The 15,177-nt window shown below is 42.0% G+C and overlaps 1 protein-coding gene across 2 annotated transcripts in view; it reads right to left on the bottom strand.

The window, feature by feature from the left end:
- Positions 1–820: 820 nt before the first annotated feature.
- Positions 821–15,177, bottom strand: part of LOC6617757 (protein nubbin) — a 39,522-nt gene continuing 25,165 nt past the window's right edge. The window contains exons 3-6 of one of the 2 annotated variants that reach the window (XM_032720509.1): positions 14,114–14,680; positions 5,455–5,499; positions 1,298–3,025; positions 821–1,060 (exon numbers count right to left, since the gene is read on the bottom strand). In XM_032720509.1, coding sequence (XP_032576400.1) covers positions 1,395–3,025; positions 5,455–5,499; positions 14,114–14,680 — 2,243 coding nt within the window. In that variant the 3' untranslated portion in view covers positions 821–1,060; positions 1,298–1,394. Of the gene's footprint in view, positions 1,061–1,297; positions 3,026–5,454; positions 5,500–9,299; positions 10,055–14,113; positions 14,681–15,177 lie in introns of those variants that run through there. The other variant, XM_002042033.2, reaches the window with a different exon arrangement.

Here is a 15,177-nt window from a genome sequence, read left to right as displayed (position 1 = left end):
ATGTCATATATCTTGATATCTTGGTCATGAGATCGAATCGTACTGCGGGTGTCTGGTTCTTATTAGCTCTGCACGCGCACTCGGATTCCCTCAGTCGAATTCCGTGAATTAATTTCAGTTTTGCATGTTGTTATTTATTAAAATTTCAGATCGCCTCAGACGTTTGCGATTCTTCGTGATGCCCTTTTAAATGCGCCGCTGTGCTAATTTCTGAAATTCATTCCTTTCCTGGTGATTGATATCTTTCAGATATTTTCTGTATATTTGTGCAAGCGAAGAAATACCAATTCTGCTGGAAATTGAATTGAACTCGGATAAAAGTCGTTTGCCCAAATGAAAGATGTTCGTAGTTATTGTGTTTGATAATTAATTTTATTTCATTGTGATTTTGTCATTTTTTCCCTTTTTGTTATACATTTAAAAATTCTAGTTTTACAATTGTAATATTTTCGTGTTTCATAAATTCAATCGGTTTTTACACATAAATACGATAGGTTTAAATTAATGTTTTTCGTGTTAGTTTACTTGCCCATAACATACAACGTACAGTTAGTTTATGTTTATAATGTTTTTCTTTGTTTTCTTTTTCATTTATTAAAATTAAAATCATTCAAATTGATTATCACAGTATTCACGCGAAAAATAAATATGCTTACAATGTAATCTACATAAGAAATTACGTGGAAAGTGGTAAACTTTCTAATTATTCGCTAGGAATTCATTATTTTGACTTTGAAAAGTGTGCAAAGACTGTACTTAAATATTAGTAATACACATACGACAAAAATAATTATAAAGAAGTCGAATTTATTTGCTTATCAAGGCAAATAAAATCCATTTCCTTATGATCCACAAAATCTTGTTGAGCAAGTGAACTTGAATGCCGAATGAGTAGCGCGGTTCACTTGAGCAGCAATATTTTGGATAACCTTCATAATAGAATTACAATTAAATAAATACCATTAATAGTTAACACAAGCAAACCCCGATTTGTTTTGGAGCCGATACCTATCCGTAGTACAGAATTATGCTAGTATTTGATGTGTTTGCGACTTTGAACCTGCAAGATAATAAGCAGAGTAAAAGATAACGTTAGTTGAGATAGCCATTAACAAATATCTAATCTTAAAAATGAAATAAAAATTTGTTAAATTTTCAGGACATTATCAACTTGGAAAAGCATACGAAATATTTAAGAAATAAACGGAATATTTTCCAAACAATTACGTTTTTATCCATTGGTTTTATAGTAATAAATGTTTATATTTATAAATATATCTTTTAGAGGAGTACACACCTGCTGTTGCTAAGCTTCCTTCGATTTCTCCCGCACATTGCACTGTCTTTGTCCCTAAACGTGACCTCCCTGCTGTCCATGGACGACCCTTGATCTCTTAGTGCATCATATAGGAGGACTCGTCGTCATCGGCGCCCGTGGGACTGTCCAGGGAGGGATTGATGCGCTTCTCCTTCTGCCGACGGTTGCAGAACCACACGCGCACCACCTCCTTCTCCATGCTCAGCCGATCGGCCAGCTGGGTGATCTCCTCTGAGGTGGGCTTCTGGTTGGCCAGGAAGGCCTTCTCCAGAGCGCCGCGAATGGTGGTCTCGATGGAGGTGCGCTTCTTGCGACGGCGACCTATAATCTCCGGTGTGCTGACGGTGGCCTGCAAGGCGGCAGGATCGAAGACACCACCGGTGGCCTGGATGGTCCGATCGGCGTCATCCAACCACTTCTGGAGCAGCGGCTTCAGCTTGCACATGTTCTTGAAGCTCAGATTGAGGGCTTCGAAGCGGGAAATGGTGGTCTGCGAGAAGTCATTGCCATACAGTTTGCCCATGGCCAGACCCACATCGCCCTGGGTGAAGCCCAGCTTGATTCGCCGCTGCTTGAAGGTCTTAGCGAACTGCTCCAACTCCTCCAGATCGGTGGTTTCCTCCGGCGATGGCTCGCCCGCTGCCCGAGCAGCTGCAGCACTGGCCACCGTCTTGGGCTGCGGCGTGGTGGTGACCTGGCTCATCTGGGTGCCACTGGTGGGCGTACTGGGCGTCAGCATACCGCTCAATTTCAAACTGGCCGCTGAGCTGGGCGGCGTGATTTGCAGTGGATGGGGGTGGTGGTGGTGCATCTGCTGGGGTGAGCTGGCCGGACTGCGAATTGTGATGGGACTGCGGATCGAGTGCGGTGTGGAACTGCGTGGCTGTGGCGTCATCTTGTGGTTCAGCTGCAGTGGCTCATCCATTTGGCGCTGCTGTTGCTTCTGCAGTGCCTGCAATTGCTGACTGGCCTGGCTGAGGGCCTGCAGTTGACTCTGCATTAGGAACTGGGCAGCCGCCACCTGGGCGGTAAGTGCCGGATCGTCCTGTGCCAGGCCCAGGGAACCACTCCGCAGCAGATCCATGTAGCTGTTGAACTGCTGTGTCAACGCAACTTGACGTTGCTGCAATAGCTGATGGAACTGGGCAAAGTCCTGTGGCGACAGGGATCCAGTCAGCAGTGGATTGTTCATGCCCAAGCCAGCTGCTGCGAGTTGAGCCTGTGGCGAGGACATTCCCGGCAGGGCCAGCAACGGCGAGATGCCGCTACCCATTGTGGATGCCACAGCGGCGGCAGCTGCAGCCGCTGCTGCCATGGAATTGGGTGTGGTGGAGCCGCAACTCGAGGGCGCCAAAACCGGAGAGATCATGGGCGGCACTGGCGAGGGCACTGAAATCACCGGAACCGGCGATGCTGTGGCCGATTTTACCGAATTCGACGCAGACTGAGTGCTGTGGCGACTATTGTCACTGGTTAAATTCAATGCCCCACCATTGGCGTCATCGTAATCCTCCTCCTGTTTGTACTGATGGTGGTTCAGGTGGTTTAAATGGTGCGGATTGTGATGATGGTGTGCCGGGTGGGGCTGCAGCGACAGCAGCTGGCGTTTGGCCTGCTGGTGGCTCAAGGAGAGCGCAGGACTCAAAGGAGATCGGCAGCGATCGCTCGAGGTGCCCACACTCGAGTTGTTGTCATCGCAATCGGAAGCTATAAGTAAAGAAAGATTTAGGGGTTAGGAAAATACAAACTAACAATTCCAAATGGTTCAAATATGTAAGTGAGGATGTCCACCCCAACTTTATTAACTACTTCATCAGCTGTACATCTCTGAAAAATCTCTCCCAAGAAAGCACAATCAAGCCCAGGAAAGGAAGGCGTAACCAACTGGCCAAGCCCCATGGAGAATGTATTTTCCCATCCACTGATGCCATGCAAAATGAGTCACTCTGTGGGGACCTCGTCCGTTTTACCCATTCGAATGTCCTTTTGCATAAATTTAGCATAGGCCACACAAGCGTTTTGTATAATTTTCGTTCAATTTCATAGTCCGTTGGTTTTCGGTTTCGAGTGAAAGCCTTTCACGTGACCACCACCCACCGCCATGGATTTATTATGCGAAAATTTCTTCGACTCTTTCGTTCACCCCCGGCGAGACCATCGGTCCATAGTTTACATAGTTCCACCTTGACATCAAATGGAATTCTCATGTTTTCTTTTCATTTTGGCTGACGCTTTTAGCTGCTTTTAAGTGGCATTTTAGCATTTCAAATGCCTGGCCAGGCGATTTGTATAAAGTTGCTATTTGTATGCATTTTATTTATACAACAAGGCGATGGGGAATGGAGTGAATGGAGGGTTTCGGCTCGGCCCAATTGATTTGCAATAATATTTAAATACACGTCAAGAGTTTATTTTTGAGCTAAAACTAGACGACCATACATCCTCCCTCATAAAGGGGCAATCAAGGGAGTTAAACCCTTTGAAGTGACCCCTGCTCTGGCATCCAGAATTTCGCATTCCCACACCGCATCCCAAGGCCCCGAACCAACCAATTTCCACATCCTGTCCACTGCAGGCAATTTTTGCATTTGTTTGCCTGGGCTACTTTATGACTTCTGCTCGCCTCCTGATGGATGCCCGATTCCCAATCCCCAATACCGAATGCCCAATCCTCAGTACCCGATCCCTGGTGCTACGTGAATTTGATGACTTATTCGCCCAAGTGGGCGACCCACAGACCACATGGTCATCCCTTTTACATATGCGACCGAGCCCTGGCCAGGAACGATTTCTTTCTCTCCTCCTTGGATGGGCTACGTGCGTCCATTTGGTATTCAGATGATGTGCAAATTCGATTTGTATGTGTTGTGTGAATAGCTATCGGCATGGGCGGAGATCTGTGTCTTTGTCTTTATAAAAGGGGTTCTAAGGAAACTACAATAATTGCTATTTTTAATGTTGAAAGCTATTCGGAATATATTTAAACATGGAATACAGTATATTCCATGAACCAGATAGCCTAAGAATCATTAAAAACCCCTATAAGGAACCCCTTTTCAGTACGCCCCTGCTCCATTTAGCACAACCAATAATAAAAAGCCAAATGGTCAGTTTGACTGCACATTGAGCTACCCCAAAAGCGCTCCCACATACGGCCGGCATAACGGAATAATTTTTGCATAAAATATATGTAAATATATATGTTCATGTTCGTGAAAGAAATCACAGCAACTGTGTCCAGTCCCACACACACACACACACACGACCAGACAGCCTCCCTCACACATATTCGAATTCAAATCAAGCGAAATGCTGTCAATAATGTGGTCAAAAGGGGGGGGTAAAAAATATCGAAAGGGAGCCAGAAAAGGTTGAAGTTGGTTTTTTGTTCGGACCGTGACTAACGAAGTCCATGAAATTTGAAAAGTGTGAATTGCAAATTGAACGCAGCCTTCTGCGAGCAACGAGTTATGAATAATAATCGAAGGTTTTTATGAATCTATCAAATATTTATAGTGCACCCAAAGACCACCACCACACTCGACAATGGTTTTCCTTAGCTCCTCAGTTGGGCGAACGAACAATTAGGGGGAATTGACAGGCCCAATTGTCACCTCAGCAACTACTTAAGAAGCTGTTAAGTCGAAACACCCATTTAATAAGACATCAAAATCAACTTAAAGACGCCCCTCTCCATTTTCTCGGCCAAAATCACAGTCACAGGGGCTGTGACAAAAGTTTTGACATGCCATTGTGTGAGGAGGGGCGACCCTCCCTAGCAAAACAGCCCAATCAACCCTAAAACCGAACCATTCATCCATATACCCTATATATCCAGTGCCTAACGCGTGGCTGTCGCAGGCAAGGGTTGAATATAGTTTGATATTCCCTCCGGTTTATTGTCTTTTGTGTCGAACCCAAAACATGCGAGTGATTTAGTGAAACCGAGATGTGCCTCATGCCGCTTGCCCCAAAAAGCAGATGTTTCAGACCTGGTATAAATACACATATGTACATATAGTCCCACATACATTCGTGTCTATCTGTATGAAGTGGACAAATCTCGTAAATCGTATTCGGACAACAGCTGATGCTCTAAAATGAGGAAAATGGGTGAAATAGGAAAATACACTTACCATTCGATTGAAGTGGCGATGGCGAACGCGACAGGCGACTGATATCTGAAAATAAAAGGGAAAACACAAATTTGAGACTATCCAAATTGAGACCACTTAAAGCTAAAAGTAAAATAACACACGTCGCGAACATAAAATGTTCCAAGAAGCAAATGCTCCAAAGTTTACGATACACAAAATCGATAGCGATATACATTCTAAGCCAGAACTGACCAAATGGCCAGTCCAGACATCCACACCGTTGCCTATAAAAGGATATTTTTATGAACCTCGTCGAGGGGCGGCAGCCAAACGGGAGTACAGGGAACCAACTGGTCCGTGTACGATTTGAATTTTTGAAGTTGCCATCGAACACACGGACGGCATTTGTGCTGCATTTTTATTTTGGAAGCAATTGAATTTCGTTTCTGGACTCGATGGCTAATTTACGAGTGCAGCGTGCTGACCCCTCGGAAGTGCATTAAAAATTGAGTGCTCTTCTTGTTTGGGTGTTGTATGACACTAGGGTTCTGGGGTGGGTATAAGGAAATTTCAAGGTTCCTATCAGCGGATTGTGTTCCTTTTGATATAAGGTTACTCAGCAATATGCTGGATGCATTGAAGGAGAAGATCTAAGTTAATTCCGAATGCCCTTCTTCTAACCGCAGATCTATGAATGTGCCTTCCCTTGATTCCGCTACCTAAGGCGAATCAGTTTATCTGAGCTGGATTTCCCTCCTTATGCCACCACAATCTTTCCTCTCACTTCTGGCACACTTCTGTCGCCCTTTTGGCCACGCCTTTGAGCCGCTAATTAAGCGGCACAACTGCTGCCAGTTCGTTCAAGTGGTGCGGCATATGTGAGGATCCAACAAACTACACATATATGTTGTATATATCGGCTAGAGTTAGGTAGATGAGAATTTTACAGAAACCCGGCGTTAAAATGCCACATAAATTATGTAACTCCGGTGGAGGTGGAGTGTTCGGGAAATTCAACACCCTAGCGCGTGTCCAGCACGAGTGGAAATGAGCAGCAGCAGCATTCGAAAGGTTTTCCAGAATTTTACAGTTTTTGGCAGAGAAATTTGCGAAAACCACAGGCGGCCACCCCCAAAAATTGAGGCGGCCGAAAAGGAAATAAAATAAAATTTTTCAGAATCACCCAGCGGGGGTGGCGGTTTATGATGATGTTCGTGGCGATGGAGGGGGAAGGGGTGGGGGATTGTGTGGCGCACACAATTAGTCAATGACCTCGACAGTTGGCTGGCTGGGGGTGGCTAAAACCAATACACAGACGAGCACAGGCGAGCCAACCAAGCGACTTTCTATATATGAATGCTATATGGTCATCACGTGCGCAGACTGAGACTGACTATCGATTGAATCGTCGTCGTCGTCGACGGCGGCGGCGGAAGCTGCGTGTCTTGAACTCTTGACCCCTCCATTGCGGGCTGGGCTGGGCAGCCCGAAAAGTAGCCGAAAAAATAACATAAATAAATAAAATAAAACATAATAGAGTGAAGGGAAAGCAAACATAATGTGCGTGCTCCTTCGCCTTTGTCTCTGTCTATATATTCGTAGCAAAACAAAACTGGAAAAGTAGAAGCCAGGAGCGAAAGCTTCGAATGCGGCGAAATGAAAGCTTGATTAAAGGATGCGAGAGAGTGCGAAAACTATAAAGGAGCGTAGGGTCCTTTGGAATTATTCAAACATTAATCTCACTTCTTTCTAGTTAATAGGCATTCCGCTCAATTAACATGCAAGACATTGTTATCTAAAAATATTATAATAAATGCTAATTAAATATGCAACTAGCCTTTGTAAGTTTTTAAGGCAATGTAATTGCAAGTTGAGGTCTGCGCACTCTTTTGAGCTCTTTGAAGAGTCAACCAACCTTGTTGACTGTTTGCTTATCACTTAGCCCGCATTACAAAATCATATTAACTGCATTTTCAATCGATTTCCGTTTGCGAATTGTAAATCTTAATCGACTCTTCATTTATTTACTATGAGTTCCAAGAATTACCCATAAAAAGCGGTCACACGCCCTCTTTCTTGATCGGCTTTTATAGCGGCGATAGGTGATAACGCGATATAGTAAAGGGGGGAAAAAAAAAGCTGCATGAGCTCATGGACAATGACTAAAAATAATGTTATTATTCAAGTTGGACATTGTCGTCAATTGCCGAGCGCCGTAATCGGCCAAATATATTAATTTAAAACTGATTGGCCGAGCAGAGCTTAAAACTGATTGGCGGCGAGCCAGTATTTTCTATGGGCCTCGATTAATTTATTAAAATCACCAAAAGATGACGATACTTTTTTACTATACGTGCTGGACTTCTTGGAATCATTCTTTGGCTATTCTGCAGGTGTGCAAAACGTTGGCTCGATTTTGGTTTTGGAGCGATAAGCGGCGACGATAAGCAAATCGTATTGTACAAGGTAAACTCTTATAGGAATATCATGAGACATATATTAGCTATCGTTAGTGCTTAAGATTACGCGAGGTACTTGCGTCACGTGCTCCACATAAGTGCTCCTGTACGAGGCGATGGAAATTTGTTTAACGTAAAAAAATCCCCAAACGTATCGTCTAGCGCCAATCTAATTAGCATGTGCCCATTGTCGCCTGCGCTTATCTGGTGACTTGCATACGCCAGTTACTCACTTTTCATTAGGGAAGTTTTACATAATCAATCAATCATAGCCCATACGAAAGCCCGTACCACTTGGTGCACCTTAAGTATGGCTCATCGGAATTATTACGCATATTGCGACGATTTTCTTTTTTTTCTTTACTACATTTGTCATCGAAATGCGCTCTTTTATTGCCCCGCATTCGCTGCGCTTCGAAAAACGATAATTGATAAGGCAACAAATTAAAAGTATTGTTTACAACGGCCAAGCGGTTCCATTGAGTGCCCATCGCCACCAGTATCGGTGGTGCACCTATTTACATGGTCATATTTGTGGGCTGGTTGTGCAAGAAATGCGTCTTTAATAAATATTTTTATGGTCCGGCATTTGTAATACCCATTCTAAGTTTGTTAGTCTGTTCGTTTGTACATGGTAGTAGTTCTCGCCTGGCACCGCCAGTCTTGAGTGGTCTTGAGACCCGTCTTTAAGTGGGTCGCTGGGAGTTAATATTTATGGCGGAGACACCTGTGCCGGTGTTTATTTTCAATAAGCAGATTGCAGTTTTCTTTGTTCTGGCCATTGGAGCCGTGAGTCTTGGGTTTTTAGTATGATATGTGCAGAGCACCTGACTGACTCAACCATGGTAATTTTCACGAGGTCTGGCTAGTAACTTAGCGGTGAAAGAAAAATTTTGCATGGATGATTACTAGATGTTTGGATTTGAGAAACTATTTGCAGGATTCTTTGTAAAGATGGTTCTTGTTGGTGATGCAATTGGAATTACTGAACACTGAACCAAATAAAGCTTAAAATGTGGCAACAATTCTGTGAAACACGAAAAGTATCTATAAACTTGAGAACTTTAGAAGAGTAATCGCAAGATTAATTTTGTCTAAAATTTTGGCCCTAACCTATTGATTGAAAGGATAATATAATATAATATAATATAATATATATGACTTGGCTAGAATTAAGAGGAATCTTTTTATTGTTCAACAAATTACTTTTCGTATGAAATTATTAAAGAACAATAAATATTATAAATAAATTTATTTTGAAAAGATACTACAAAATCTAACTAGAAGTAATACCTAAAGTGCATTTAATAGAAACACCTAGAAACCAAAATTTATACTGTTTTTCCTAAATAATTTTGGGATTGTTATGATTATAACTACAAGTATTTAAACTGTTCTTAACGTGTTTGGAAGGCGTTAACTTACATCGATTCTGCATTATGTGAACGGCGGCCTCGCGGGCGCTGGTCGGTGTGGATTTTAGCAAATCGCGCTTCAAGGAACTCTTATTATCCTCGGGACTAGCGGTGTGCCAACGTAGCTCCGACATAACCATTTTCACAACTCAATGGTGCAAATGCAAAGTGTTTATATGCGATATGTTTAATGTTTCTTAAGCACTGTGAATTCACTTGAGCACTGTAAATATCTGTTTCTGTTCTGATTGTTTCTTATTCGTTTGTTGGGCTAGTTAGTATCTTGTAGATTTATTCTGATTTCTTGGAAGCGCCGCTTTCGTGTGGACGCGTTCGTGTCTCGTGTGAAACTGACAACAGAGAAGCGGTCGCAGCGGCAGGATAGCTCTCAGCGAACTAACGGATAATCGCTCTAGGCCTGAATGTTTGCGTTCCGACGATGATGATATGATGATGATGACTGCCTCTGTCTGCTCTCTCTTTCTCGCTCTGTGGCCGCTCTTGCTCTTTCTCTCGCACTCGCTCTCTTTGCCGGCGTTTGGGATTTTGAGTTTGAAAACTGTTGTGCTGCTGTGCTGTGTTCGTTGCACCCCTAAAAAAGCCTTAAGGGTTGATTTTCCCTTTTTTTTAACACGCACACGCACACAAACACAGAGGGACACACACACATACACGATGAGGGGGTAAAAAACCGACTGGGGAAATGGTGGCGTATACGTGATAAAAAACGCGACTTAGCGCTCCACACGTTTAACTGGTTCCACTTTTGCGCGTCGACTGCAGTTGAATTGGAACTTGGGTCAGAAAAGGCAGAATCGCTGGCAGAAGAGCGAGAGAGAGCTTTAGAGCTCTGCGTTCCACACTCACACAGACACACATTCACAATCCAATTGGAATGGAGAGGAGAAGTTCTTGCGCTCGCTCTCGCTCTCTTGACTGCGAGTGAATTGTAAACTCACACACACATTTTATGCACTTTAAAATTTAGCGTGTGAGTGTGTGAGTGGGGGGCTACCTCGTTTGTGGTTCGCTCGTGGGCTCCATTGTTGTCAGTGTATGGGTGTGTGTGTGAGATGCGTGCGCTTGTTTGAGGCGTGGCTTAAAATTTAAATTTGGCTTTCAAATGGCAATGGATTTTTTATACGGTCCCGCTCTTTGGAGCCGTATGTGTGTATGCATATTATTTTATGATTGGCGAGTCAAAAATTCTGCACGTCTGTGTGTGTATGCTTTTGAGCTATGTAAAAATATTTTAAAGCTGCGTCGACGTCGACTGCAGCAGAATCCCCCACCACTCTATATTTGCAGCATTGTCGTCTTCTGATTTCGCTCTTTGTTCTGCCTCCCGTTTCCTCCTTGCTTTCGCAATTTTATTTGCCATTCATGTATGCACACATGTGCGGAGCGCCCCTACTCCCGAAAAAAAGAAAACCCCCAACCACCCATTTCTCCTCTTGTGGACTTGCCACCCACTCGGAATTTTCTTTCCTTTTCTTGCTTTTGTTTCCCGGTATTCTTTTTTTTCGATTTCGTATTATTTTATGATTTGTTTTGATTTAGCACATATTTCGAAAGGAATCGACATTTATGGTGGGAAATATTTCTGAGTAAATAACAAAAATGGCGCGTTTATATATGTCAGTTTTAAAATAATTGATAAGATTAAAATTTTGAAGTCATTCTGCATTCTGAAATGCATGTCTTATGTATATTAATATATTACATCACTAGTGTAAGTCGCTGCATTAATTGGTGCATCAGGTATTATTAATTAATTATTCAATAAATCAAGATACTCAATGGATTTTGAAAACATCTGTGATTTGGTAAAATCTTAACGCTTAGGTCAACTTCTCTGAATTTATTTTTATGCATATTGAAAACTAAATGCTTTTTATGTTCCCAAGAACTGCGAAGACAAACGAATTATAATGAAAAAGTCAAATTTTCGAGGCGAGAGTAACAAAATCTTTCCCATATAAAAAACTAGCCCAACTACCTGGACGATGTACAATGTACGCATATATTTTTTATGCGTACATCGCTTTGTTATGGAAAAAAAATCATAAAAAATTGTTACAAAGTCATAAAAAGTCGAAAATAACAAACAGGTAAGACGAAAATAAATGTGTAGGATAGGAAGAGGACACGAAATCAGTGGAATCAGTGACCGGGTCCTGACAAGCGTTTCACGCTTTCATCAATGATAGCCACCTAGGTTTCGGCCCAGTACGGCTTAGTTTTCCTCGGGTTTGAAGGACTTCGCGCTCCTAGCCATCTTTTTACGACGCAAACTGGCTCGATTTCTACGTAAATCATAAAAAACATTCGTTACGTTTGAGGTCCCAGGTTACCAAGTCGTTCGAGTCAGTCGAGCAGTCGGAAAATCGGTTTGTTGGCCAGCATCCTGGCTCTACATGTTAATTAGCCCAAAAGGCATTGAACCACTTTGACTACTGGTCATCCGCTATCTCACGTTCGCGAAGAGTTGTTAAAAAAAAGGACTGGTATGCCGTGTAGGTTGTTTTTTTTAGAGTGTTTTGGGCTTAATGAACCCATTTCAATGTATAATCTTTAAGTTTCAAATTAAACCAACAATATTGGTCACATACATATCTCACAAAATAGAAGCTTCAAGTAAAGAAATGAATTTAAATAAAATTGGGGGTTTTAAGTGTATCAACACGTTCATATAAATTAAGGCTTTTCGTGATATTTCTGAGCAGTCTCTCCAGGGTATCATGTAGTCCATCAGTTGATTTGTAGCTCCTTTTGACTTACTGACCGCTTGACTTTTTTATTTGCCTTAACTCTAGCTGCAGCAATGTGGCCTACTGTGCGTGTCCATAAAAAATATCAAAACTATTTGTCGGCTCGCCCGCTATCTTTCTCTCTTTCGCGCTACACTGCCCCACCCTTTCGCACTCACCTATGACTGCGGAGCGTCCTTGCGGACTATCGTAAAAGGAAATACGTTGCCGAGAATTACTTAAGTCAACGTAGGCAAAGATCATAAAAAAAGGCAAAAAGTCTAGAAGAGTTGAGACTGGCAAACAACATTTTTATTGGGGCAGCCGGAAAATATTAAAAACGAAAAAAGGAAAGGAAAGGGAATTTTCGTACCCATTTGGAGGGTACTTGGTAAATTGTTTGAGAAAATAATGAAAAGTGAAATGTCTAATGAAGTCGTAAAGTTCTTTCGACCAGCAAACACGTTGGCATGTGTTTGAATTTTAGTGAGATCTCCCTTTTTTGGGGCTTGTTCTTGTGGGTTTCCTGATTTTTAGATTTTAGTGCATTGATTAATGGGAAGAGGAAACTGAATTTGGGGTAAAAAGAAAGTTTTATCTAGCACTAAAACATTTTATAGTTTAGGTATCATATAAGATGAAAATTACATAAGATTGGTTGCCAACACTTATTATTCAAGAGGAAAATACATAAAGTTAATGTCTTGCAATATTCTTAATGTTAAATTTATTTTTAAAATTCATCTGCCCTCGTGGATTATATTTCTGCACCCTTTCTGCAAATATAAACTGCAGTGAAAATCTCACCCCAGTTCAGTGGGAGAGTGTGCGTTAATTAAATTTGACCCTCGTTCTAATCGGCAGCTTAGCATCTCCAAAAATCCGTTCACAATTTTGCTTGAAATTATAGGAAATTTGAACTCAAAATAGCTTGGGGTTGGACTGAACAGGGTAGCTACTCGGAAAATGAGGAGGAAAATGGAAAAGCTGCTGCATTTTCCGTTCTTGGCGCAAAAATATTCATGATACTTAGCATCCCCTTAGGTTTTTTACATATCTCCGATGGCAACTTCAATTCAGACTTTGCCATTGTTTTGGGTAACATGATGAAGCACCGAATCATCGACGTCGAAGGATGACATTCAATGACATTCTTTGATTCTTATTTATGTCCTCACCGGTCTGTTTTTCCTTTTTTTGTTGGAAAAGAACAGAAATCAATTGCGTTGTCTGCCTACCTCGATAAGAAAATATTCCTTAAAAAACACACGATAGAGCGAGGATAAACAATGGCAATGGTAAGGAACATGCTACGGTACTTTGCTGGTATTTGACACCCCAGAGAAGTAAGGACATACATTGGCAGGACCCTCAGGTAGTGAGTACGGGAGTCCTGAGATGTATATGCATATGCGAGGCGTTTACCTACCCCCAAAAGTGTACTTTTTTTTCCGCTTTTTTATGCAATTTTTAGCATGAAAATTTGGGTTTCCTTCTCGTTTACTTAGGGGTAGTTAGGAAACTTTCTCTGCACATCGTTTTTTCGGGATTTTTATAGCGAGTTTCCTTAATTGCGTTCTTTCATTTCCTTACTATTTGGAGTATACCTAGATCTCCGATTGTGGTTGCTAACGGTTTTGATTTATTTTGCGCCGTTTTCTCAAAAAAAAAAAAAAAAAAACACAATTCAAGGTACTCTGTTTGTGAATTTTTTCTTGGGTCCTACTTTGCGGAAGTTTCCCACGAGTTTTAAGGTAAAAAATGAATATCTTTTTGCATGTCTTCATCTTTTATTTGTGCAGAGGACAGTTGCCTAATAAAGTATTTGTTTAGGGTAATGACATTTACAAAAGGTAAAGATATTTAGGTTTTTGAAATGCGGGGCTTAACGTCTTTGCATGCAAAATGAATTATTGAATTTGTTGGATTTTCTTATACGTAATTAGATACTATGCGACATTTCGATGATTGTAATAATTTATAAAGCGATTTGGACAAGCAAATGTAATATTGTTGTATTTCTTGAAAATCTTCTTAACTTCAATTTCCATCGCAATAGTTCTTTGCTACTCACCATTTGGGTCCTGCAATTTCAGACACTGCTCTAAATCTCGCACATCCTTGCTGGCATTGTTCAAGTGGCCATAGAGCGCAACTGCTGCTCCGGTCAGTTCCAGGACCTTATCCTTTGCCTCCGCCTGCTCCTCCTGCTCCTCCTGCTCCTCCTGCTCATCCTGCTCGTCCTGCTCCTCCAGTTTCAAATGCAGAGGCGACGGAGCATTGTCGTTGGCAATCTGAGCTGGTTGCAGCCGTTCGGCTCCTTTATCCTTTGGCTGCTCAACATATTCATCACACGATTGCAACTTCAATTCGAGCGTTAGCTTCTTGTCGCGCATCCTCCTCGTTCCCTCGTCCTGGTCCGCAAGGAGCGGCAGTGGCGGTGAGGGGGAGTGGCAGGACACCAAAGTCGAGGAGGCGGGCGAGGACGAAAGAAAGGAGCTACTGTGATTTGCGCTGACATCGCGCATATTTGTGTCAACAGCAGTCAAAGTTCCATCTTTGTTCTCCTCGGAACTCGTTAGGACAGCTTCATTCGCCGGCGTGGCAAGTTGTTGGCCTGGCTCGAATTTAAAGTTGCCAACTGCAAAAAAAAAATTTCAGGTTGTTTAAATTGGTATTAAAAAGATTTGCAACAATTTTAAGCAGTAGTTTTTATAAAAAATACAAATTTTGGGCACCGTTTACTAAACGTTTTTTGCACAAGAGTATTATAGTTATGCTATAATATTCATATTTTTGTAGTTGATGAATAAAAATGTAATTTAAAGCACCTTGTAACCTAACTTATTTTTATATACTTGATCATACTACTAAGAATCACCATTTTGTTATCTTATATATTCAAATCACTGCCGAATAACCAATCACGAGCACAAATCGCTGTCTATGAAAGGGTTGACTTCCGGCATTTACATAAGCCCATCGTTATGGAATCACAGCAACCCTTTTTTTATGACTCAACCCCAGTGGCATTTGAATAAGCTCCTCTCTCTCTCTGGCGGGCCATAAAAAAGGGGTTGATTTACATAAAAAACGGGCACGCAGACTTCATTTTAATATTTCCCCCTGAGGGTTGAT

The sequence above is a fragment of the Drosophila sechellia genome, chromosome 2L (assembly GCF_004382195.2).
Source record: "Drosophila sechellia strain sech25 chromosome 2L, ASM438219v1, whole genome shotgun sequence".
Lineage (NCBI taxonomy): Eukaryota > Metazoa > Arthropoda > Insecta > Diptera > Drosophilidae > Drosophila > Drosophila sechellia.
Note: the sequence above shows the minus strand (reverse complement) of the source record. Positions and strands in the feature narration are given on the sequence as shown.